The sequence below is a fragment of the Sporisorium graminicola genome, chromosome SGRAM_1 (assembly GCF_005498985.1).
Source record: "Sporisorium graminicola strain CBS 10092 chromosome SGRAM_1, whole genome shotgun sequence".
Taxonomy (NCBI): Eukaryota; Fungi; Basidiomycota; class Ustilaginomycetes; order Ustilaginales; family Ustilaginaceae; genus Sporisorium; species Sporisorium graminicola.
This window is the reverse complement of record NC_043719.1, coordinates 2,944,820-2,966,307: the sequence shown is the minus strand read 5'-3', so window position 1 is coordinate 2,966,307 and position 21,488 is coordinate 2,944,820. Positions and strand designations below refer to the sequence as shown.

The following is a 21,488-nucleotide window of genomic DNA, read 5'->3' as shown; positions in this document are numbered from 1 at the left end:
GCTTTAATGCCAATGCTATCGTGCCCATTTGCGGGCGCGGGCGCTGTATTTGTACCCTCCCTCTCCTCAACTGCTCCTCCCCGTGTGTCGCGCCGGCTGCTTTGAAAACGCAGTGTGATTCTGAAACGGGTCTCTGGTCGAGCTCTCTCTCACCGTCACGCACACACAACCGCTGTTCATCACATCAAAGCTGTTGTTTCATTTCATCATCACCCACTTCAACTGCTGTCCGGCCACTCCCTCAGCTCGATCAGCGTGTCCGGCCCACCGAACGCCAGGATGGGCAGGTGCGGGTGGAACGCCATACTTCCGACGGCCGGGGTGAAGCTCGACGGAGGGGTCTCGGTCGCTGGGGGCAACAGCGTGTGCAGCGGGTTGGTGAGGTTGAGGTGTAGTGCGTTGGCGCCTGCCATACCCGCCCCACCTGCTCCTCCCGCCCCTGCACTGCCGCCGCCGTTGGGGCCGAATCCCGTCGCCGAGTGCTGCGACAGGATCGCACCGCCTCCCATTCCGGTACCGCCGGAATGATGGTGATACTGGTGATGGTGCTCGTGGTGAAAATGATGATGATGGTGGTGCACACCCGAATTCACCGCTTCCGGCGGGTACAGCAAGGTGCTGTTCCCCAAATGCTGCGTAGAGCCCATCGGTGCAAAGTTGCGCACAAACGGCTTGCCCAGTGTCGACAACGTCTCGAGATGCGTCAGCAGCACCGTCTGAGCCGAAGCCGTCGGCCGAAATGGTTTCGGCGCCGAACTCGCCGCAAACAGCGGGATCCGCTCGTGCACCGCCATGCACGACAGCTTGCCACCCAATTTGCCGCCCAGACTCAGCTTGGCGATCGACGATCGGACACGCATGTCCCACAAACGCACCTCTCCGTCGACGCTGGCCGTGACGAGCTCACGAGACCCGCGCTTCTGCAGATGCACGTTCTGCACCCAAGTCTGGTGCTCTTCCCACAATCGCACCAAGCTTGCTTCGGGCGGGTTGCGTCGGTCGTACACGCCCACCGTGCCGTCGCCGAATCCAGCGACAAACAGATGTCCAAAGTCGGACTCGGACGAGATCGACGTCACGCAGCTCGAGGCACGAGTCGGGATGTCGACCACACACAGCTCGCGATGAGCGTCCCAAACCCGGATCACTCGGCTATCGCCTCCCGCAAGCAGATGCCCCGACCCTTGCAACCAGTCGACAATGAGACCGCTGGGCCGCTTGCTCCTCACCAGGTCCGGAAGAGCCTGGAAACTCGACGCCAGCTCGGGACCGCGGAAGCCAGCTGTATGCGCCGGCGAGTCGTAGTGCCTGTAGATGCGCACGTTGCCCTCGGCTGAGCCGACAAGCAGCATCGCCTCGCTGTCCTCATTGATGAACAGCGCAGACGTGATGTTCGTCCGGGCTGGATTGCCATTAGCGAATCGACTGAGCAGACGCTTCTCCTCCCAATCCCATACCGCCACCGTGCCCTGCTCACTCGCCGTCACGAGGTGGTTCTCGTACTGGTGGAACAGCATCAGATACGGGACCGCACCGTTGCGAATATAGCCACCGTGTTCCGACCACGCAGACTGTGCAGCGGCGTCGGCGATCTCGAGGGAGTGCTCCGTGAGACGGCTGTTGCGCTGCTTCTTCCAGTGCTGCACGTTGTACTTGATACTGCCTGGCTCTTCGCTCTCGGCCTGCTTCATCTGCGGTTCGATGTAGTATTCGCTGCACCATGCAAAAAGCCGACTCTTGAGCGGCAGCGTCTCTCGGAGTTCGTTGTTGGCGCCACCGGACCCCACGGAGCCCGAAGGTGTGCTGACGCCGCTGCTGCCCGGAGTGGGAACGAATCCCCATCGGTTTGCGCGGCTCACGGCCGGAGACGAGGCCGGTGTGTTTTGCGACGATCCGTCGGCACTGCCCGTGAAGCGCGAGCGGAAGCGATACATGTCCATAGCAATGAGCCCCGCAAGAGCGTCTCCGACCTTGATATGGTCCTCAACAGCAACATGTGGATCGCTATCCAGTTCATCTCCGTAGAAGCGTTGCTGGTCGTGTCCAGCGCTGGTCACGTGGTCAGTACTGGTGTCATGCACGCCGCCGTTGCCGTTGCTGTTGCCATTGACGTACTGCTCGGCATGTCCAAAGCTGCTGGTGCTTCCCGGCAGCTTTCTGCGATCAGCTCTGCCGTTGGAGTGGGATAAGCTCTCGGTACTCTGCGAGCGATTGCCGAGCTTGGTCGAAGAGTTGAGCGGTGACGAGGGCAACGACAGGGCCGAAGCCGCTTCCTGCGAAATAGTTGTTGCCTCGCCTGCGCCGCCTTTCGAGAGGTAAGGAGAGTTGTACTGAGCTGCGGCTGCTTTGGTAGCTGGACTACGACGTGGTGCCAGAACGGCTGGACCGGGCGGAGGAATACCCGATGGCCCTGCTTCTCCGTACAGAGGTCGGCCCGAGCTGTCGTGGTCGGATCCGACAGGCGAAGCGGGTCGCGAGTAGCCTAGCGTGGCCAGCGTCTTGACCGCTTGCGCGAGGGTCGAGGTGCGTTTGGGCACTGCATGCGACTGCGACCGCACGACCTGACCCGGTCGAGCGGGGCCAGAGCCACCCGTGCCAAAGCCAGAGGGCGGTACGTGGGCTCCGTTCATCGCTGCGATCTGCGACGTTGACATCTCGTCAATGGAGCCCGGCGTTGTCCCTGTGGAGCGGGGAGTCAGCGGGAAGTAGCCTTCCGAGGTAGCATCAGTGCTGGTCGGCGTGGTGAACCGCGAGATCGTCTCTCCTGCGCCAAAGCCTCGTAGCACGCTCTCCCCGGCGCCGAACACGTCGCTCTCGATCAGTAGCGCAATGACAAAGTCGACCACGGTGCATGCCAGATTGGCAACCTCCGGGTTCGAGTCGACACTGAGATCGAGGAGCGCTACGAATATGGTGGTGAACGCGGGAATGTTGGCAATGTCTTCCTCTTCAATTTCTTCCTCGATCAGGAGCTTGGACGCCAGACGGGCGAGTAGTGCCTCTTCGTTGGCAAGCGCGCTAGGCGATGGCCCGGAGATATTGGTGCTGGACCTGCCTCGACCGAGGGATGCAAGCGATGCTCTCCTGTCCTGGCCCGCAGACGATTGCGTAGATTTGGCACGGGATGTCGCGGACTTTTGCTCCTGCTGTTGTTGCTGCTGCTGCTGCGACGATGCGTTGCGCAGGTTGCCTTCTCTCGAGTAGTATAGGTAAGCGGCCAGGACAAAGAAGCCCTTGTACTCTGCGACCACCGGGCTGAGGGCGATGACGAGCTCCTTTCGGACAAGCGGACTGCAGTCGCCCTTGGTCGTGAGCAAGGCAATGGCAATACCGATCTCAAGACTTCGTTGTTTGGCTGGTGGCAAACCCGTTGCAGCGCCAGTGCCGGGGCAGAAACGCCGCGACGAAGCAGAACGACTGCTGGCGCTGCTCGAGACAGGCACTGGCTCGCCAGTGGCGTGCGAGACTACGTCGACTTGGTCCTGGCTGGACCCACTCGCACCAAGCAGAGTGCCGAGAGCGTGAAGGACGGCAGCACGCACCTCGGGCGAAACATCCCCGAGCATGCAACAAAGCTTTCCATGCGCATCGAGCGAAATGGCACGCGCCTTGCCCGCTTCGTTGTCGTCCCACAGCTGAGCCAGGCAGAGCGCACTCCACTGACGCAGTAAAAAGTCGTCGTCTTCCAGATGCTCGAGGCACGAGTGCATGACGTCGGTCTCGAGACACGCTGCCTGACCCGCGGGGAAGTCTTGGCAGAAAACGGCAAGAATGAACGCGCACATGGCTTGATGCTCTGAGACGTTGGGGATGGGGATCGACGGCCCATTGGCGCCAGCATTTTGGCCGACATTGGTGTTCTGGAAAGGGCTGAGCACACCGGCAAAGTAGATGAAGCCATTGTCTCGCAATAGATCGTTTTGGCAGCTGCGGTCCACAGCAAGAATGCGCGCCCAGATGTAGATGAGCACGGGCTTGAGATCGGCAGCGGGACTCTGCAGAAGCTTGAGCACGTAAGGGAAGATGCCGATGCTGAGCGCCATGTTGACCGCCCACGGACCCAGGTCGAGGAATTGGCTGAGCAAAATGAGAGCGCGCAGACGGTGCGCTTGCGAGAGCAACACCTGCAGGACGATGGGAAGTTGGTCGGGCGGTTCGCGTACCGGGCTGGCGTCTCCATCGTCGTCGAACGCTTCTGGATCGGCGCCGGTCGCTGCCGATGATAGCCCAGCGGAAGGATTGCCATGCGGCGTGATGGCAGCGTTGACCCGGCGTCGCCTGCCCTTGCGACTGACACCGCCTTGCTGAAGCCAGACTTCGAAAGCTTTGAGCTGCTCGCTAAAGAAAGTGCTGTGACGGTACTCGAACGATGCGAGGTGCGGAGGAACGGGCGGGCCACCTTCAGCTGCTTCTGCCTGGGCACGTTCCTTGGCGAGTAGTGTAGGTAGCTGAGCAAGGCATTGGTCCACGGCGAGGTCCCAGCTGTCCCAGAGCGGATGGTTGTGTGTGGGCGGAAGTTTGGGATGGCTCATAGGCGTACAGTGGTAGAAGCGCATGATGCGTTCCGCGAGTAAAAAGTTGCGAAGGAGCGCAGCTACCATGAGATCGTCGCGGAAGAGTCGGCGGAAGATGGTGCGTGGCAAGACGGTCCATGCGATGGTGTCGGTGATGGCGGTGAAGATCCAATTGAGTTCGCCGAGTGGTGTCCTTCGGTCCTGCAGGCGGCCGGGGATGTTCATGACCATGTCGACATTGAGCTTGGAGGGCAAGGGGTTTTGCAGCACAAACCAGCGCAGCGAGATCTCGATGGGAGAAGTGAGGCAGCAAGTGAAGAGATCAGCTGGGAGATCGGGGTTCATGGGGAGCACTTCGTCGGGACCGCAGGCCGCGAGGTGGATCGACTCTCGCAGTGGGAAGTGAGGCTCTTCGCTTGAAGACGATTGGGCGCCCGTCTTCTTTGCCGAGCTGAAGGTATCCGCACTCTGTTTGGTGCGCTCGCGATCAGCTGAGCGGTTGTGGCCCTCTCTGTCTCGATTCGAGCGCGTAGACTCCTCTTCTGCCTTCCTCTCTTGTAAACGCTTGAAGTTGACCACAACGTTGCCGGCGGAGCTGGCGTCCCACACAAAGATGCATGGGCTGCCCAACCATGTGAGAAGGTCATAGAGCGTAACGGGAATGTACTGCGTGTAAGCCTTGTTGAAGACCCAAATCTCACCGCCTGGCGTCGGTTTGGGCACGCCGTAGCCGTTGTAGTAGAAGAGCACACGCTCGTCCTTTGCTGCCCTTCGCAGAGTGGTGCAAAAGCGGCGCGTTTCTTCTACGACAGGATCAAGGTACTGCTTGTAGCGGGTCTTTGTGCTGAGCGTTTCGAATTGGGCTTGCAGGTTGCGGCCGATGGCGGGCAGCGCTTTGGAGACTTCGAGCGAGCTGGGATCCATCCAACAGATGAGCTTGGAGCACGGATTGGTCTTGGAGACGTCCGGAGGGTCGACACCGATGTTGAGACACATGACGAGAGCAGCGGTGACGGTTCGTAAGCGCTCGCGCATGCGCCAATCTGGAAGGTCTCGTTCGTCTCTGGGTTTCGGATTGCCGTGGGTGATATGGCGTTTGAGTCCCCAGTGGAAGAAGGAGTGTTGGAGCATCCACTCATTGACATCCTCGACCAAAAGTGCACCATGACGTCTTCCGCTAGCTGTCGAGGCATCGTCCTCGTCTTCGGCTTCGGTGGTGAGCTGCTGAGGGTCCAGGTCGGCCTCTAGTGTAGAGGGTGTGTTGTGCAAGGATCCGTTGCTGCGAATCAGGTTATCTGAGTCCGACATCTGCGGAAAGGCATGTTGTTGCTCTTGCTGATAGTGATGCTGAGACGAGCGAGAAGAGGAGGAGGCGCGCCCGTTGGGATCGACCATGTAGGGATGAGGCGCTGGTGAAGAGGTGGAGGCGGACCTGCGCGCCTCGGGCGGCTCAAAGTGCGCAGCAAGGTGAGCCATGCTGTGCGGGGTAGCTATGCGAGCTGAACACTCATCCACGCGGAAGGCGTGAGCGTCCCAGTGACGATGATATTGTTCAAGAAAGGTAGATGATAGCAGCTGCGACGCTCAGCGAGCGAGTGTCGTCTGACTTCGGAAGCTAAAACGAGGCTTGCTGCTTGTCACCAAGACCCGAAACGCAACCACCGAATGACGGTCACTTGACCCTGACGTCAAAAGGTGCTGCGTGTTGGTCGAATTGGTCGTTGGTGGCGGTGGAGAAGAAGGAGAAGCGGAAGGGAAGGGTCTTTTGGCAAGCGCAGATGTGATTACTTGCGGATGCGGGCAGGAAGCAGAAACACCACCAGAACGGGTCCGAGCGTGACTTTCTGATTTGCGATGTTGCGCTGAGCTCCTTCATTCTTACGAAAGGAAGCGAAATGAAATGAAAAAATCCGACTTCGAGCGCGTGGTCACGCCAGCTGAGACCGTTTTTCTTCGCCCGTTCCAAGAATGTAAGATCGGCAAGAAGGGCTGGCTGGCTGTCGTTTCATCTGGCTGCCACCGTCTTCGTCCATCGCACTGTCGTCATCTGTGTATGTCTCCGACAAGCAGAGAAGTATCTCTATATCACGGGTGACCAAAGTAAAGTACAAGGAGAGGGGGGAGGGGGGAGGGGGGATTCTCAGCCAAAAGTACTCCCGGAAAATGTTCTTCGGGGTAACTGCCGCCACGGACTCAAGCCATCCTTGATCGTTCCAGTAGCTCCTGCCGATCCACGGCATCCGCATCATAACCTTTCGTCTCCGGCACCAAAAACACAGTGACGGCAAGACCAAGCAGACTGACACCGAAGAAGATCCAAAAGATGCCTGTGTGGCCGACGCTCTTGTCGTTGGCCAGAACGCTGAATCCAAGAGACGAGACGATGCTGCCCAGCTTACCCATCGCCGCACAGAAGCCGTGAGATGTGGCTCGGACCCTTGTCGGGAACACTTCTGCTGGCACAATGAAGGTGGTGGTGTTACTCCCGGCGTTGAAGCTAAGCTGCAGCAGCACGAACACAACAAAGAAAGAGGCGGCCTGGTGGATGATATGGTTGTAGGTCAGAGCCAGCACCAAGAAGAGCACCGCATTGGCTGCAAACCCGAACAGCTGGATCTTCTTGCGTCCGACGACCTCGACAAGTCCGACAGTGAGGAAGTAACCTGGCAGAAACCCAGCAAGCACCACGATGAGGTTGCCTAGCGCCTGCTTGTAGATCTGATGCCATGGGCCGCCCTGTGTGTATCCGATCAACGCAAAGATGGCCGACTGGTTGAGGTTGATGCCATAAAACGTGATGTCGACCAAGAACCAAGACAGTGACGTGCCGATGAGCACGCGAAGATGCTGCCACTCGCTGAAGTACTCCCAGAAGTCGTTGCGCGGTACGCCGATCGAACGAAAAGCGAATCCACTGCTTTGAGCCGCGGCTTTTCGCATGGCATCGCGCAAGTCTCGAGGCGAGGGCAGCTGCTTGCCCCGCGAGCTGGGCCGACGACCAGGTGCTCCATCTGAAAAAGGCTTGTACCGAGCGTCCGCGCTGAAGCTAAGAGGAGATGAAAGCGAGGAGAGCGTCTCGGATGTCTTGCGTCCCTTGTTGGCTCGCTTGACTATCTCGGTGCTCGTGTACATGCTGGAAACCCCCTTGGTCGCTTTGTCCGGGAAGACGCGCATTCCAGCAGCAGAAGCGTGCGTGACCAAGTCGTCGTGATCTTGGAGATACCGCGCTTGAACGAACCGTGCCGACTCGACCAGCGTCAGACGGAAGTAAAGTACCACGAAGCCGGGAGCCAGCGGGAGGCCCAGAAGGATACGCCATGCTCCACTGAGCTTGGACAAGTCGCCAGAAGTGATGGAAGACTTGTAGCCTCCTATGACAGCCAGTGCAGCTAGTGCAGCACACAGCGCTCCCCATCCTTGATTGCTAAAGATGAGCGAAAGCAGCAAGCCTCGTGTCTTGGTACTCGATCGATCCGCTACCGCCGTTGCCGAGAGCGGATAGTCGCCTCCGATGCCAATGCCCATGACAAAGCGGAATACGGCAATCCAGATAGTGACTCCCTTTCCGTGAATGTAGTCCGGCGCTGAAATCATGAGAATGATCGCGAGCATGGCGAGCATGAGTTCCTTTCCGTACAACACGGAACGCCCCCAAAAATCTCCGAGAAAGCCAAAGAGGAGTTGGCCGATCACATTGCCCATGCTTGCTGATGCTTTCAGTACTCCGCCAGACAAGCCCCAATCGATGCTGTGAGTGCCGAGAGGATAGTAGGCCAAGAGCAAAACAGGCACGGTCATGTTGATGATGAACAGGTCGTATGCATCCATGGCAAAGCCAGCTCCCGCCAATGCGAGCAACTTAATCTCACCCCATGTGAGGCCAATCCAGGTTCTCGCCATCTTTCGCTCCACCAGAGCGAGTGGTGGTGTAGCATTGTAGCTGAACTGATCTTCTCTTCGTGGTGTGCTGGTGCGCTCGTCCGGCCGGACATCAATGCGGAGGTTGGTGTTGGCTTTGCTGTCGGGAGAGGATTGCTGGAACGATCGCAAGTTGTCAGCAGTGAGCACCGCGATGCCGCTCTCTTGATGCTGATACGGCGCGTCTGTGCCGAAACCGTGTTGCAATTTGTGCTGTTTGGTATCGTCTTGGATGGCAACGCGTGCTGGATTGTACTGAGGCTCTGTCGGCAATGCTGAGGGTGGAAGCGATTCCAAACGGAAGGCGCTCAGGTGGCCATGTCGAAACTGAGGCTCGGAGCGATCGAGCTCGGAGGATGCGCGTGCTGATCCGACGGTATCCTCGCCTTCAATCTCGTCACTTTGGTAGTCGTAGTAGGATGCCCATGCATCCATGGAAGAACCGAACGGCATGTCGGAACAGCGTCAATTGGCTCGTAGATTGACGGCTAGCTGGGACACGCTGTACTTGTAGACATGCCCCTAGCGTGCCAAAGTTGAAGACGATTTCGTGGTGCGGACGACGGCACTTTGGACGACGAGGTGCTGATCAAAGCAGAGGGGCCCAGCTAGTTTGGTGGAGCAGTGTTGGAAAGATCAGCGAAGCTTGGCAAGTCAAGATGAGGCCGGACGCGGGAGGGATCTTAGCTCGGTGGTTGGATGGATGGTGGGGGCAACGATGGCAACAATGGGACGTCAGAACGGCGATTGCTGTGGAAGGGCCCGCGACATATATGTAAAGACAATCGCGGAAGCGCTCGGAGCAGGCCTACCAGGATCACCCGCTGCTTAGCATATCGTGAAAGCACATGCTGAGGAGCAAAATCATTGGATGACAGGCAAGCGTTGTCAGAATTTCGAGACGGCCTCGTGGGCATGCTCAGCGGCAGAAGAAAGCCCATCGGAACGTCAAGGGTGAGACCCGGCGAGGCATCGGTTAGCAATCCGAGGGCTCTTTTGCTCGACGTATAGCGCGACGGCATTTAGAGCTCGTTCCGCACCGTAGATGCGAGGAGTGTTTGACAGAGGCAACGCTTGCCATGTGTCGAAGTATCGCCGTCCACCACGGGCGGAACAGTTCCATGAACGGACTCTCAGAGGAATATCGGCCAATGAAAGCAAGAACGTGCTCGCGGATCGCGTGCATCCGTCCACCCGCACCTTTGCTTTAGACTCGTTCAGTCCGTCATCCCAAGACAGCGCGCTCGAGGAACCAAAGCTATGTCGGCCGTGCTGCCGACTGTGAAGGGTTGTCACTTCAGACACGAATCACAAATGAATGCGATCCGATGCTTGGAAAGATAGCAGATCTTAGCTTTTATCCCGAGCACGCCAGACCTGGGGCAACGTCGGCTTGCTGGACCGCCGCTTCACACTGCACTACACCTACAGTACTGTGCGTGGTCATGAAGAGCTGTCCAACTGAGCATTTGTCGCCGAAAGTTGGCCGTCGGTGTTTTTTTGGCAAAAACGCTAGGCTAAGCGAAGGGTGCACGTTCTCCAGAGTGCATGCGGCAGAGATGCTGCAGCCTCTGCCTCTCGACCGTGATCCGATCTGGAATCGGACTCGGTGGGATACCCGATCGTCTCGATCAAGCGAATCTGTTGGATGTGCATTGAACAGCAACGTCGTCGTCTTCCGTCGAATCTAGGATGAAGCCCCAATGGCCTGCGCGCTGTCCCTCCCTCCTTCAAAGGATGCTGCGCTGAAGCGCACTATTCTGCCAGTGGTCGCTGAGTGTGCTGTAGATTGACACCTTCCGAGTGGCGGCTTGATGACCAAATTCGACATTGACCTCTGAGAAAATGGCTGGCGGAGGGATGGTTTTCCTGATGTTCAAAGCAGAATCGGGTCGGACCGCTGCTCTGAGCCAGAGCAATTTCCTGCAGAGCAGCAAAGCCGGTGTGCGACAAACCGAATGGTCTCATTGCACCAAACGGTAACAATGGCGAAGCAAGCGCGGCTCAAAATGCTCTGTTGGCGGTGACAGGGGCGACGGCGTCCGGTTGGCTTGTCACCGGCCAAAGCGCGCTGCAGGGAGAGCGGGGTTCCCGCTGGGTTGGGTCTAGCGGAAAGAGGAGGTTCGGTCAGGGTCCAGAATTTGATCTTTCGAGATCGGCACCCGCACGTCGTTCCCACCTCCCTGCAGCTATACAAGCAAGACCCGCGTTTCTCTGCTTGAGACTAGCTGACAAGGGCCGGGGTCGCTGTTGCGCTTAGACTCAAAGATTTGCCTCGGCTATGCTGCCATCGTCGGCACATGGTGGTCTTGGGATCGAGACAAACAAATGGCGATGCGAAGAGGCGGCTGCCACACGGACTTAGAGCTTTGCTCGGCACGGTCGTGCATGCGGGCTCATGCGTGCCAGTCAGACAACCCTGGCCTGCACCCTGAGTGGGATGCTCGACCCTTGTAGCACAACGCAGTGTATAGCTGCAGATGCGGCAAGGACCGTTGCTCTTGAACACCACGTCTCTGTCACTCGATCGACGCGAGGCTGGGGCACACAGTTCGGAGCCAACACCATTCATTGCTGACGACCGGGCTCAAGGCGAGACAGCGACAAATGCCAGCCCTCGATGGTTTGCAGCAAGTGGCGCTGTAGCTTTTTGAGTTTTTGCGACTCTTTCCCGGAACGCCAAAGTTGCTCTCGATCGTACAGCTGGCGAGCCACTCGAGATATCTCATCGCCTCTCCTTGGACGTTCGGGAGCGGCTGTCAAGACACTGTCTCGAATTCCAGCGGGACAAGCGAGGCTATGTGATGTACGTTGCCACAGCTCGCTGTGTATGCAAGGCTGGACACAACCGATCCAGTTCAAAGACCATGCCAAAAGCGACTGACTTGTTCGGCAAGGGGCAAGATAGTAAAAAGTCTGGGCTCGAGGTTCAGGCTCCAGCTCAAAATTGCGGTTCGATTTTTCGGTCTTTCGCGGCGAAGCTCTCAAGGCGCGCGCGCTTCGAAAATGCTTCGAACCACTCTTGAGCTTTTTGGCTCGAATTGAAGAAAAATTGCGCTGCATTTTCAGTGATCTTGAAAATGCAAATCAATGCTTTCTCCCTTTTTGCAGGCGATTCCAAGTCTGGAAGCCCGTCGGATAGACCGTGTCTGTCGCAGCACCTGTCCGCGTGAACAGAACCCGCCGCCGCCGCTGCCCCTGCTGCCGCCCGAGCTGAGACTGGGCCCGGTGGCGGTCAAGCTCAAGCGCGGCGCCTCGTCTCTCGTGTGTCGTTGGCCGAAGGCTCAACAGTCCTTGTTGTTGCCCACCACCTTTCTTGGTCGACTCGACTGTACACGTCCCTGCCCGCAACGCAAGTCACATCACCGCCGCAACCCTAGCGCTCTTCTCTTCCCCCCTTTGGCCGTCAACGATCTCCTACAATCACCACCACCGCCAGCGCCGTCACCTTCGACACCTTCGTCTCTCGATCTCCTTCCCCACGCGAAGCGGGCCTTCTAAGCATCGACTGGTCGATCCGACGCAACTCTCTTCTTTACCTCGCCCTATCCTGTGCAACGTCTTGGCTGTCATCGTCGGTGACGCTTTGCCGATACCCTAGTCGGTGTTTCGGTGCCGCTTTCTTGCTTGCCTTTTTTGCCCTGTTGGCTTCCGCTCTGCTCCAAAGCGTCTGGCCCCCTTTGCGCGCTACAACCTTTGCAGCGCCGTCCTCAACACTTCGAATGTCTCGAAGCTCTTCGTAGCTCTTGATTCGACTCTGTGTGTATCTCGGTGTTTTAGCTGACCGATCGATACGAGACACGACTTCTCCGTCGCGTCGTCACGTCTGTCTGGACTCCATCCTTACCTCTTCAACTCGACTCGAACACAATGCAAATCAAACTGTATGCTTCGGAGGCTGATGAGGTCGAAAGGACCGCTGATGCCCAGTCCGCCGCTCAGCCAGCTGCTTCGCCTCTTACCGATGCAGACATGCCGTCTGTCGGTGCTGACGCACCGTCACATCTGACCATCGACACTGCTCATGATGACAGTATCGATGCTCTAATGACGATCGACGTGGAGGAAACCAACCGCAGGTTTGCCTCGCTTTCTCCCAATCCAGCTGCACTCAAGCGCCTTGCCACCGATTCCGACTCGGGCTCCAACACGGACGGCACCTCCTCGTTGCCTTCAACCGAACCCTCCACTACGCCCGACGAAGCTGGAAGCAGCAGCGGTGGCTCAGGTTCTGGCCGTGATGCCTGCAGGAGTGCCAAGCGAGCCCGCATCGGATCCGCTGAAGCCTCCTCTTCGTACGCTCGAGTTCAGTCTCGATCCAGCTCGCGTCATACACAGGTGCCTCACCCACTTGGCATCAAACCACTTGGCAACGCTTTCCTCTCGGACCGCAACGATCGCTCTTCCTCGCTTGGCCTGTTTGCCCGGTTCGAAGATGATTTCCTACTCAGCTTCCTTTCCACTTTCGCCGACGATCCTGCCACGCTCGTCAAGCTCGAGGCTGTCAGCCACGGCCTCTATACCTTCATCAACGCCACCAACTCGATCTGGCGCGAGGCTTTCTTGCTCAGCTTTCATGGCAAGATGAGGCGCTGGTGCGGAAGCTGGAAGCGCACTTTCGTCTGGCACTGTAATGTGGAACGCGCCGTTTCAGACGAAAAGACCAAAGACTTGCTCGATGGTGCTCACTTTGCGTTTCTCGACCCACCTGCTCCGCGTATTCAGTCGCCTTACATCTTTTCCGACACGCTCTACCACCCCTTCCGTCTGGCCATGGCGCCACTCGAGCATCTTGTTGCACCAGCGTGCCGCGTCTACAGTGCCATCACAAAGATCGACCTGGCCGAACCGGGCTCGCTCGCCACCTTCAAGGAAAAGTTCGCCTACGCCAACAAGCCCGCTATCGTTCAAAACGCCATGCCTTCCGAGGATTGGCCTTGCCGCGAATGGTCGCTCGACAAGCTGGCGCAACGATGGCCGGAGCGCTTCTTCCAGTGCGAGGCTGTACGTTCGCGCCTGCCTTCGTATTTCAGCTACGCCAGAGGCATGCAGCATCTCCAAGAACAGACGTGGCAGCGTATAGATGAAGAAGCCGAGGCCGAGGCCGGAGGCGCAGCTGAACGCTTGCAATCTTCGTCCAACACCGCATCAAGCAGCAGTACTCCGTCTGAAGAGTTTGGACCACGGGACGTGTCAGCCTTGCCGCTGATTGACACCCCTTACACCATCTCACGTGTGGGTCCTCGCCTCTTCTCCGCCAACACAGACGATGGCGATTCGACCTTTGATCCGTATGCTGTACCAGACGAGTCGCCCTTCTACCTGTTCGATGCGTCGTTTGCTGATGATCCGCACGCATCGCTCGAATGGCGAGTGCCCAAGTTCTTCCAGCAGATCTCCAACACGCCGGCTGATGCCACTTCGCAGTGCGACATGTCTGCAGTGCGATCGGATCTCTTCTCGCTTCTTGGACTGCTGCGCCCCGATCACCGATGGATCATCGCTGGGCCCGCCCGCAGCGGTAGTGGCTGGCACAAGGACCCCAACGGTACTTCGGCTTGGAACGCTGTCTTGAACGGCCGTAAAGCGTGGATGATGCTTCCCCCTCACGTCACCCCACCGGGCGTCTACGTCAGCGAAGACGAGGCCGAAGTAACGGCACCCCTCAGCATCGCCGAATGGCTGCTTGAGTTTGCTCAGGAAACGCGTCGACTATATGGACCCGAAGCAGCCCGCCCTGAAGACCGTCTGCTGGTCGAAGGTGTCTGCGAGGAGGGAGAGGTGCTCTACGTCCCGAGCGGGTGGTGGCACCTCGTCATCAACCTCGAAGAGTCGGTCGCTTTGACGCAGAATTTTGTCTCCCCCGCCGAACTCGGCATTGTCCTCGACTTTATGAAAAACAAGTCGGATCAGCTGTCTGGGTTCAAACGCAGCCAGCAGGTGCACGACAACAGTGGCAGCACAGCAGATGCTTCTGTGCCCGTATCGCTTGCCCCGGGTCGACAGGCTGCCTCCATTGCCTGCGCCTCTTCTGCCCTCACCCCGAGCGCCAGCACGGTCGCGGACGACGACGAGGAAGAATGCGACGGTGCCGGATTCAACGTGTTCGAACTCTTCTGCGACCGCCTCGACCGCTTCGATCGCGAGCTCTTGCAGACAGCTCTCGAGCAAGTCGAGCAGGCAGAGGAAGCGCGTCGTGCTACTTGCGCGCTGCTGCGTCGCACTGCTCCCGCGCCCGCGCCCAAGATGAGGAAGGCAAACGCCGGGCCGAGCTGGTGGGAAAAGCTCAAGCAGGCCGCCGAGACCGGTGGCGTCGCTGCCGCTGATGCTCCGGACACAGTAGCAGTTGAGGAAGCAGCAGCACCAAGCGGGTCGTGCGGAGGCTTCTCGTTTTCTAATCAGCTCGCCTCCTCAGAACTCGAGCTCGAAGATGTGCCCTGGTAGTCACTTGGATTCGTACAGACATTGCCTCATCTTGCTCCACCACTGCGCATTCGGGATTTTGCTCAGACTTGTATACACGCGCTCTTGAACGTATCTAATCGCATGCACTTTGACACACCTCTTCGAGAAAAGCACATGCACATACACACTCTGAGCACCTTCTTCTGCATCGGACGCCTTGATTCCGCGGATTGGAACGGTTGCGCTGAGTTACTCGCCGAAGAGCAATTCGAGATTCTGGAGCGTCTCGCTCTTGCCCTTGTCGGCGTCAGCGTCGGCGTTCTGTTGGAGTGCATGCCTGATGAGCATGTCCTTGCGCTTCTGGATCAGCAGGATGCGGTTCTCGATCGAGTCCTTGACGAGGTAGCGGAAGACGCTGACGGGTTTCGTCTGGCCGAGGCGGTGAATGCGGTCGATGGCCTGGTTCTCGATCGACGAGTTCCACCAGAAGTCTAGGAGCCAGATCTTGTTTGCTGCAGTTAGGTTGAGCCCCACGCCGCCGGCTTTGAGCGAGATGAGGAACAGCAGCGTCTCATCCCCGCCACCGCCGCTCGAGGGGGACTGGAACTCGACCAGCAGCTTCTCGCGCACCTTTTGCGGCGTGGACCCGTCCAGTCGCAGGAACCGGAACCGGTACCGCGTGAGCACCGGCTCGATGAGGTCGAGGAAGGATGTGAACTGCGAAAAGATCACGCCCTTGAACGGGCCCTCGGTTGCACGCAGGGTGTTAAGGTGGTCCAGCAATGCAGTGACTTTGGTCGACGAGCGCAGGTTGTTGCGCACGTAGATTATCGAAGGGACAGAGCCGACGGCCGGGTGAGGCTTGTCGCCCGTATGGCCGGTGGGAGTCGCAGTGCCGCTGCCGGGCGGCGTCGCAGGCCGCGTACGAATTGCCTCGATCAAATCCCTTTCGTCCACAGGCCCGATCCTGCACGTCGGACACGCGCCTTCCTCGCCTTTCTCTTTGCACTGTCGCAAGTAGTCGACAAGACACCCTTTGCACGCGCTGTGCATGCAGCGTGGCAAATAGCACGGCGCCACCTGCGGATCTTCGAAACAGATCGGACACTCGGTCTCCCTTCCAAGATCCGCCGTAGCGCTGTCACCATGCATCTCGCGGATGAGCCGGTCAACAGTAGCTTTCGAGTAGTTGGCCGTCACATCGTTTCCGTCTCCGTCGGCGTCAGTGGAGGAGGACTGGAACTGAGCGACGAGGTCGCGCAGGTCTTCGGTACCCGGCGTACTATCACCTGCGCACTCGGCATCGAAGCCAAACTCGACCGCATCCGCATCAGGCTCCTCACCCACCGCTCCCTCGCTAGCATTGATCACCGCACCGCCGCCCTCCACTTGCTTCGCCTTCGTCTTACTCGCCTTCAACACCAACGCCGGATGGCACACGGCCTGTCTCAACCGCATCAGAACGCTGAAGATGACCGAAAAGTTCCTCGTTACCGTCCCGTTGGCCTTGAGCGTCGCAAACTGCAAGTACGCCCTCCTGTAGACATTATCGTAGATCCTCCGCTCCAGTTCCGTAAACTCGAGTTCACGCATCTCGATCGTCTTTGGCGGCAGCTGCACGATGGGTTTGCCATCCTTGTCCTTCATCCGCTTCTCCCTGCGTAGCAGCACCGACTCGAGGATGACTTGCACCACGTCGAGCGCCTTGGTGGACTTTGCCTGGAACGGCTTGCACACGAAGCTGTTGAAGAAGCTAAAGTCGCCCCAGGGTTCGACGCGGAGAAATTTGAGCAAGCTGAACAGGTCGGTGAGGCGGTTGATGATCGGCGTGCCCGTAAGCGCCCAGCGTCGACGCGAGACAAGGTCGCAGCAGGCACGGGCGTTCATGGTGGAGCGGTTCTTGATGTTGTGTGCTTCATCGAGGATGACACGCAGCCAGTCGATGCAGTAGAGGGGCGCAGTGCTGGAGAGATGGCGGTTAGCGGCTCCACCGCCATCGAGAAAGCGACGATACTCGGTGACAAGTGTGCCGTACGATGTGATGACGACGTCGACTTTGCCCGACTCGAGCTGCGCGAGAAGGTCCCCTTTGGTGTCTGCATAGTACAGTACGGGCGTCAGGGAGCCAGGTGCCGAGGCACGAATCAGCTCGTCGCGCCACTGGCCGATCAAGCTCATCGGCGCCACCACCAACGACGCTCTGCCTTTCGACACCGACGCCTTGAGCAGTGCTTTACGCTGATCGACACTGGAAGTCGAGGCAGCAAACGCAGATGCGAGCGACGTCTGCTTCGCCGATCCCTTGCGCTTCGTAAAGCCATCATCACCTGCGTCCCCCGCATCGTCTTCAGCTTCGCTCTCTTCGCCCGGATCCGAGGTGCGGTTGGCATGCAGCAAGCTCGCGACCATGATTGTTTTGCCCAAACCCATCTCGTCGGCCAGAATACCTCCTCGCGAGCCCTTGCTGGCGCGCTGAAAGTCGAGACTCAGATCGCCTGTGTACGGGTTGAAGTAAAACATTCGTGTCGGGCTCAGAACCAACCGCTCGTTGGCTTCTGGGTTGTCATAGTCGAGTGGAAACTCGTACTCTTCCCACAGGGGATGAAGCGAGAGACTTCGCTCTCCGCTGTTGCCGCCCTGCTGCTGTGTGGTGGAGCCCTCGTCGCCCTGAGACGATGAGTGACCCGGTGCTTTTTCCATGTTCTTCATCCACCCGAGCGCCTGCTTCTGATAAGGCCGCAGTGTGAGCAAAAACGACTCTGGAGGCTCGACCTCTGGCAGATGCGCGTCATTGGCTTGAGCTTTGCGGTAGACCTCGTCGAGCTGATTGAGGTTGAGCTCAGTGCCGTCGTTTTCCTCTGCATCTGCTTCGCCGTCTGTCTGCTGTTTGGCATTCAGCAACTGATCGGCAATGCCGTCTTCCTGAGCGCCATTAATGGCGTCGGTGTCAATGTCGATGGCCGTTAATACGGCATCACCACCTGCAGGGGGAAGCTCCGCACCGTTCTGCGTCGACGATGCGGCTGCTGCTTGTCCTCCCCCATGCTTGACAGAGTCTTCGATGTCGCCACCGTACTGATCCAACATCGCCTCGCTAGAAAAATCGTCGCTCGCCTTGTGCGATTTGAGGATCGAGTTGCTGAGGCTGGGTTTGAGGTCGCAGACACGAAACATGCGCAGCAAGCTGATCTTTCGTTCGCGAAGCGTCTTCTCGAGATCCGACTCGGCCGTCTCTGGTCGTAATCCGTCGTTCTGCTCATCGACCTCCCGGTTTCCCAGCAGAGTCAAAAAGAACGCATCAAACTTGATGTACGCCTTGACCTGCAGGATAATGTCGCACCCAACGGTGAGCGACGCCGGGCAGTCGACGACGACACCCTCAAACTCGGCAATGCCTGTATCGATGAGCTTGGACATCCATGTGGCCACCTCGAGAGGCAGACGACCAACTTCGAAGCCGCGCATGTTGCTGAAGCGCACGATAAAGTCTTCTTTGTCCTTGGACTTTTGCTTGGATCCAAAAAAGCTGCTGGAACCCGCAGAAGCTCCGCCTCCAAAGTTGAGTTTGGCCTGCTTGCCGTTCTTGACACCACCATTCATGAGTTTGGAGGTGGATTTGCTTGGCTCGGTAGCGGTCTTCTTCCGAGGACGAAAGATGCGCACGCCATCGCCGGGCTGGACATATGATGAGCCTTTCGATAGAGACCAGGCTGAAAGCACAAACGTGCCGAGGTAACGACGTTCGAAAGCATCGTGTCGGAGGCGTGGATCAGGAGTTGGCGAACGGCGACGCGGGGCCGGTGAGATCTTCTCTGGAAATGGCGAGACCCGCCTTGTTCGTTTTACTGATCCTATTGCGTCAGGATCACCACTGTCCAGCTTAGGAGACCGCTTACGCGCTGTCTGGATCGGAGACGAGGGTGGATGCAATGCTTCAGAGCTAGGGAGGAACTCCTCGTCGTCGCTGCGTGCTTTCGGTCGAGCTGGCACCTTGATGTCGTTTTGCGCCTGTGTGGAAAAGAAGTCATCGCTGGCTTCCTCCTCGCCCTCGCCCTCTCCCTCTTGCCGATCAGCCCAGTCGGCGACCTCTTCGTCATCGTCAGCCAAGAAGAGCGGTTTGGCATTCAGTGCAGCTGCTCGACGAGGCTGCTGTCTTCGCACAGGAGAGCCTGTTGCAGCAGCAGTAGAATTAACCGAGCCTACGATACTGAAGTCGTCCGTATCCACTTCAGCGTGCACTTCGCCTTGGTCTGCTTCCGTGGGTGGATCTTCGTCTCCCGACCGTGCCTCATGCTGTTCTCCGTTAATTGGTGCTTGCAGCTCGGATGCCAACAAGGATGAAGGGGCGTCTGCTGGTCTCGCCTGAGAGCTCCTCTTGATGGGCGAGGACGGCGTTGCGGAAGGGGAGGAAGCAAAGAAATCGCGTGATGGCTGAGACTGCGGATCGGCGCTTGATTGTGTCGTCATGGCTCTCCCTCTGCAGTGGGGATCAAACAGCTTCGGGGTGAAGCGGTAGCTGTCTGTCACGCAGCCACTCGTTGCGAATGTCGATAAAGCTGTTTCGATTGATCCGGGAGGTTGGTGGGAGTCGAGAGGCCGTCTCTCGAAAGCCAGCAATCCAACACTTCCACTCGAAATTTTCCGCCACAAGAAGAGCGCGAGGTGTTGCTTTCCGCTGACAAAAAGACGGGCAACTCAGCCACGCGAAGCGCGTAAATTGCAGCGGCGGAGGGCACGCGGAGCTGACCCTGTCGGATCGCAATCGACTGTTTTTTCTCTCATCGCTGCCCGATGGTCTAAAGATGGCTGGTGCACATCGAAATGTGAAACGCAGGAAGAAATTTGGACCTAAACGCAAGGAGAAAGACAGGAAAAGAGCACGTTTTTTCGGCAGAATCGACTGTCGAACATTGGCCAACTGTGTGTGGCACACCAACGCCGCACCAGCTCTGATGCTCCCCCATCCACACCATCACCATCCAACTTGGACCAACACGCCTTCACACATCGCACCACAATGGCAGGAGGAAACTTTGAACTCGTAGCGCTCGGCAACCCGCTGCTCGACATGCAGATCCGCAACGGTGAAGCCATGCTCGAGAAATACGGCCTCAAGCCCAACGATGCCGTGCTCGCCGACGAGAAGCAACTCGCTATCTACCAGGACCTGGTGGACAACTACGACGTGACCTACGTCGCCGGTGGTGCTGCCCAGAACGCTGCCCGTTGTGCTCAGTACGTGCTCCCCGCCAACTCGACGGCTTACCTCGGTTGTGTCGGCAAGGATGACCTCGCCAAGCAGCTGCAGGCCGCCAACGACAAGGAGGGGCTCAAGTCGATCTACCAGTTCAGCGACGACCAGCCTACCGGTTCGTGTGCTGTCATCATCACTGGCCACAACCGCTCTCTCTGCACTAACCTTGGCGCGGCCGAGAAGTTCGACAAGTCGCACCTCGAGACTGCCGAGGCTCAGAAGGCTATCAAGAACGCCAAGATCTTCTACCTCGGCGGCTTCTTCCTGACCCACGGTATCGAGTCCGCCCTCGTCCTCGCCAAAGAGGCCAAGTCGCGCAACGTTTCGTTCACCATGAACCTGTCCGCTCCCTTCATCCCTCAATTCTTCACCGCGCAGGTCGACCAGGTTGTTCCCTACGCCGACGTCATCTTCGGCAACGAGACCGAGGCCGAAGCCTGGGCCGAGGCACACAAGCTCGAGTCCAAGGACCTCAAGACCATCGCCCAGGCCATCGCTGATTTCGAGGCTGTCACCACCAAGGCCGAGTCGCGTGTCGTCATTATCACCCAGGGCTCGCAGCCTACCATCATCGCCAAACGCGGTGACAAGGAGCAGCACGTGCACGAGACGCCCAAGATCAACCCGGCCGACATTGTCGACACCAACGGCGCTGGTGACGCTTTCGCCGGCGGTGTAATCGGCGCCCTTGTGCTCGGAAAGTCTATCGATGAGGCTATCGAGGTCGGTCACAAGCTCGGCGGCATGTGCATTGGCCAGGTCGGTCCCATCCTCAAGTTCCCCAAGGAAAACGTTCTCTAGATTTTCTTCTACGCTCCCTTTTTTTTTGCTCTCAACATAGCGAACATTGCTTTTCCTTCTCCTTGCTTACTTGTCTGTATCTCTGTATCACAACTGCATCTAGGGTGCTCAACATACCCCTCACACACACACATTCCCTTCCCCATCTATAAACGATCACCGGCAAACCACATGATCATCTTCGATTAGTATCAAAGCAACCAAGCAACAATGAACGCTGTGTGCTAGAAGTAGAGCATCCAGGCCATCCTTGACAAGCGGCAGACAGGCTGATAGAGCGACCCAATTAAGCACAGCAGTGCCCTGCCCTGCCAGGGTAGACAAAACACCACAGGCCTTCGATAAGGCGCGCCATTCTCCATACCGAGTAGCCACGTAGACCGCTCGCTGCCTTCTCGTCATGCCCACCACCCTTGTTGCCCCGTTGTCGGCTGTCGGCATCGTCGACCCACGCTGACCCGTACGTCGAACACGAGCGTGAATGTAGCCCCCACCGGCTTGTTGCTGCGGCAGAACGAATCGGCCTGCACGCCGGCGAGGCCGACATCCTGTCGCTCGCTGAGGTGCACAACCTGCATAGATGCTTCGTGGCGTTC

General features: G+C 58.2%; 5 protein-coding genes across 5 annotated transcripts; 2 read left to right on the top strand and 3 right to left on the bottom strand.

Moving 5' to 3' along the window:
• Nucleotides 1-218: 218 nt before the first annotated feature.
• Nucleotides 219-5,990, bottom strand: EX895_001036 (uncharacterized protein; the record flags this gene model as incomplete). Its single annotated transcript, XM_029881636.1, has 1 exon — nucleotides 219-5,990. The coding sequence occupies one exon, from the start codon at nucleotides 5,988-5,990 to the stop codon at nucleotides 219-221; it is 5,772 nt and encodes a 1,923-aa protein (XP_029743022.1).
• Nucleotides 5,991-6,707: 717 nt separating this feature from the next.
• Nucleotides 6,708-8,885, bottom strand: EX895_001035 (uncharacterized protein; the record flags this gene model as incomplete). The annotated part of the gene is made up of 1 exon (XM_029881635.1): nucleotides 6,708-8,885. One exon carries the CDS (start codon nucleotides 8,883-8,885, stop codon nucleotides 6,708-6,710), a length of 2,178 nt encoding a protein of 725 aa, XP_029743021.1.
• A 3,417-nt stretch (nucleotides 8,886-12,302) lies between these two features.
• Nucleotides 12,303-14,876, top strand: EX895_001034 (uncharacterized protein; the record flags this gene model as incomplete). Its single annotated transcript, XM_029881634.1, has 1 exon — nucleotides 12,303-14,876. The coding sequence occupies one exon, from the start codon at nucleotides 12,303-12,305 to the stop codon at nucleotides 14,874-14,876; it is 2,574 nt and encodes an 857-aa protein (XP_029743020.1).
• Nucleotides 14,877-15,086: 210 nt separating this feature from the next.
• Nucleotides 15,087-19,304, bottom strand: EX895_001033 (uncharacterized protein; the record flags this gene model as incomplete). Its single annotated transcript, XM_029881633.1, has 1 exon — nucleotides 15,087-19,304. The coding sequence occupies one exon, from the start codon at nucleotides 19,302-19,304 to the stop codon at nucleotides 15,087-15,089; it is 4,218 nt and encodes a 1,405-aa protein (XP_029743019.1).
• Nucleotides 19,305-19,854: 550 nt separating this feature from the next.
• On the top strand, nucleotides 19,855-20,892 carry EX895_001032 (uncharacterized protein; the record flags this gene model as incomplete). The annotated part of the gene is made up of 1 exon (XM_029881632.1): nucleotides 19,855-20,892. The coding sequence occupies one exon, from the start codon at nucleotides 19,855-19,857 to the stop codon at nucleotides 20,890-20,892; it is 1,038 nt and encodes a 345-aa protein (XP_029743018.1).
• Between the last annotated feature and the right edge of the window lie 596 nt (nucleotides 20,893-21,488).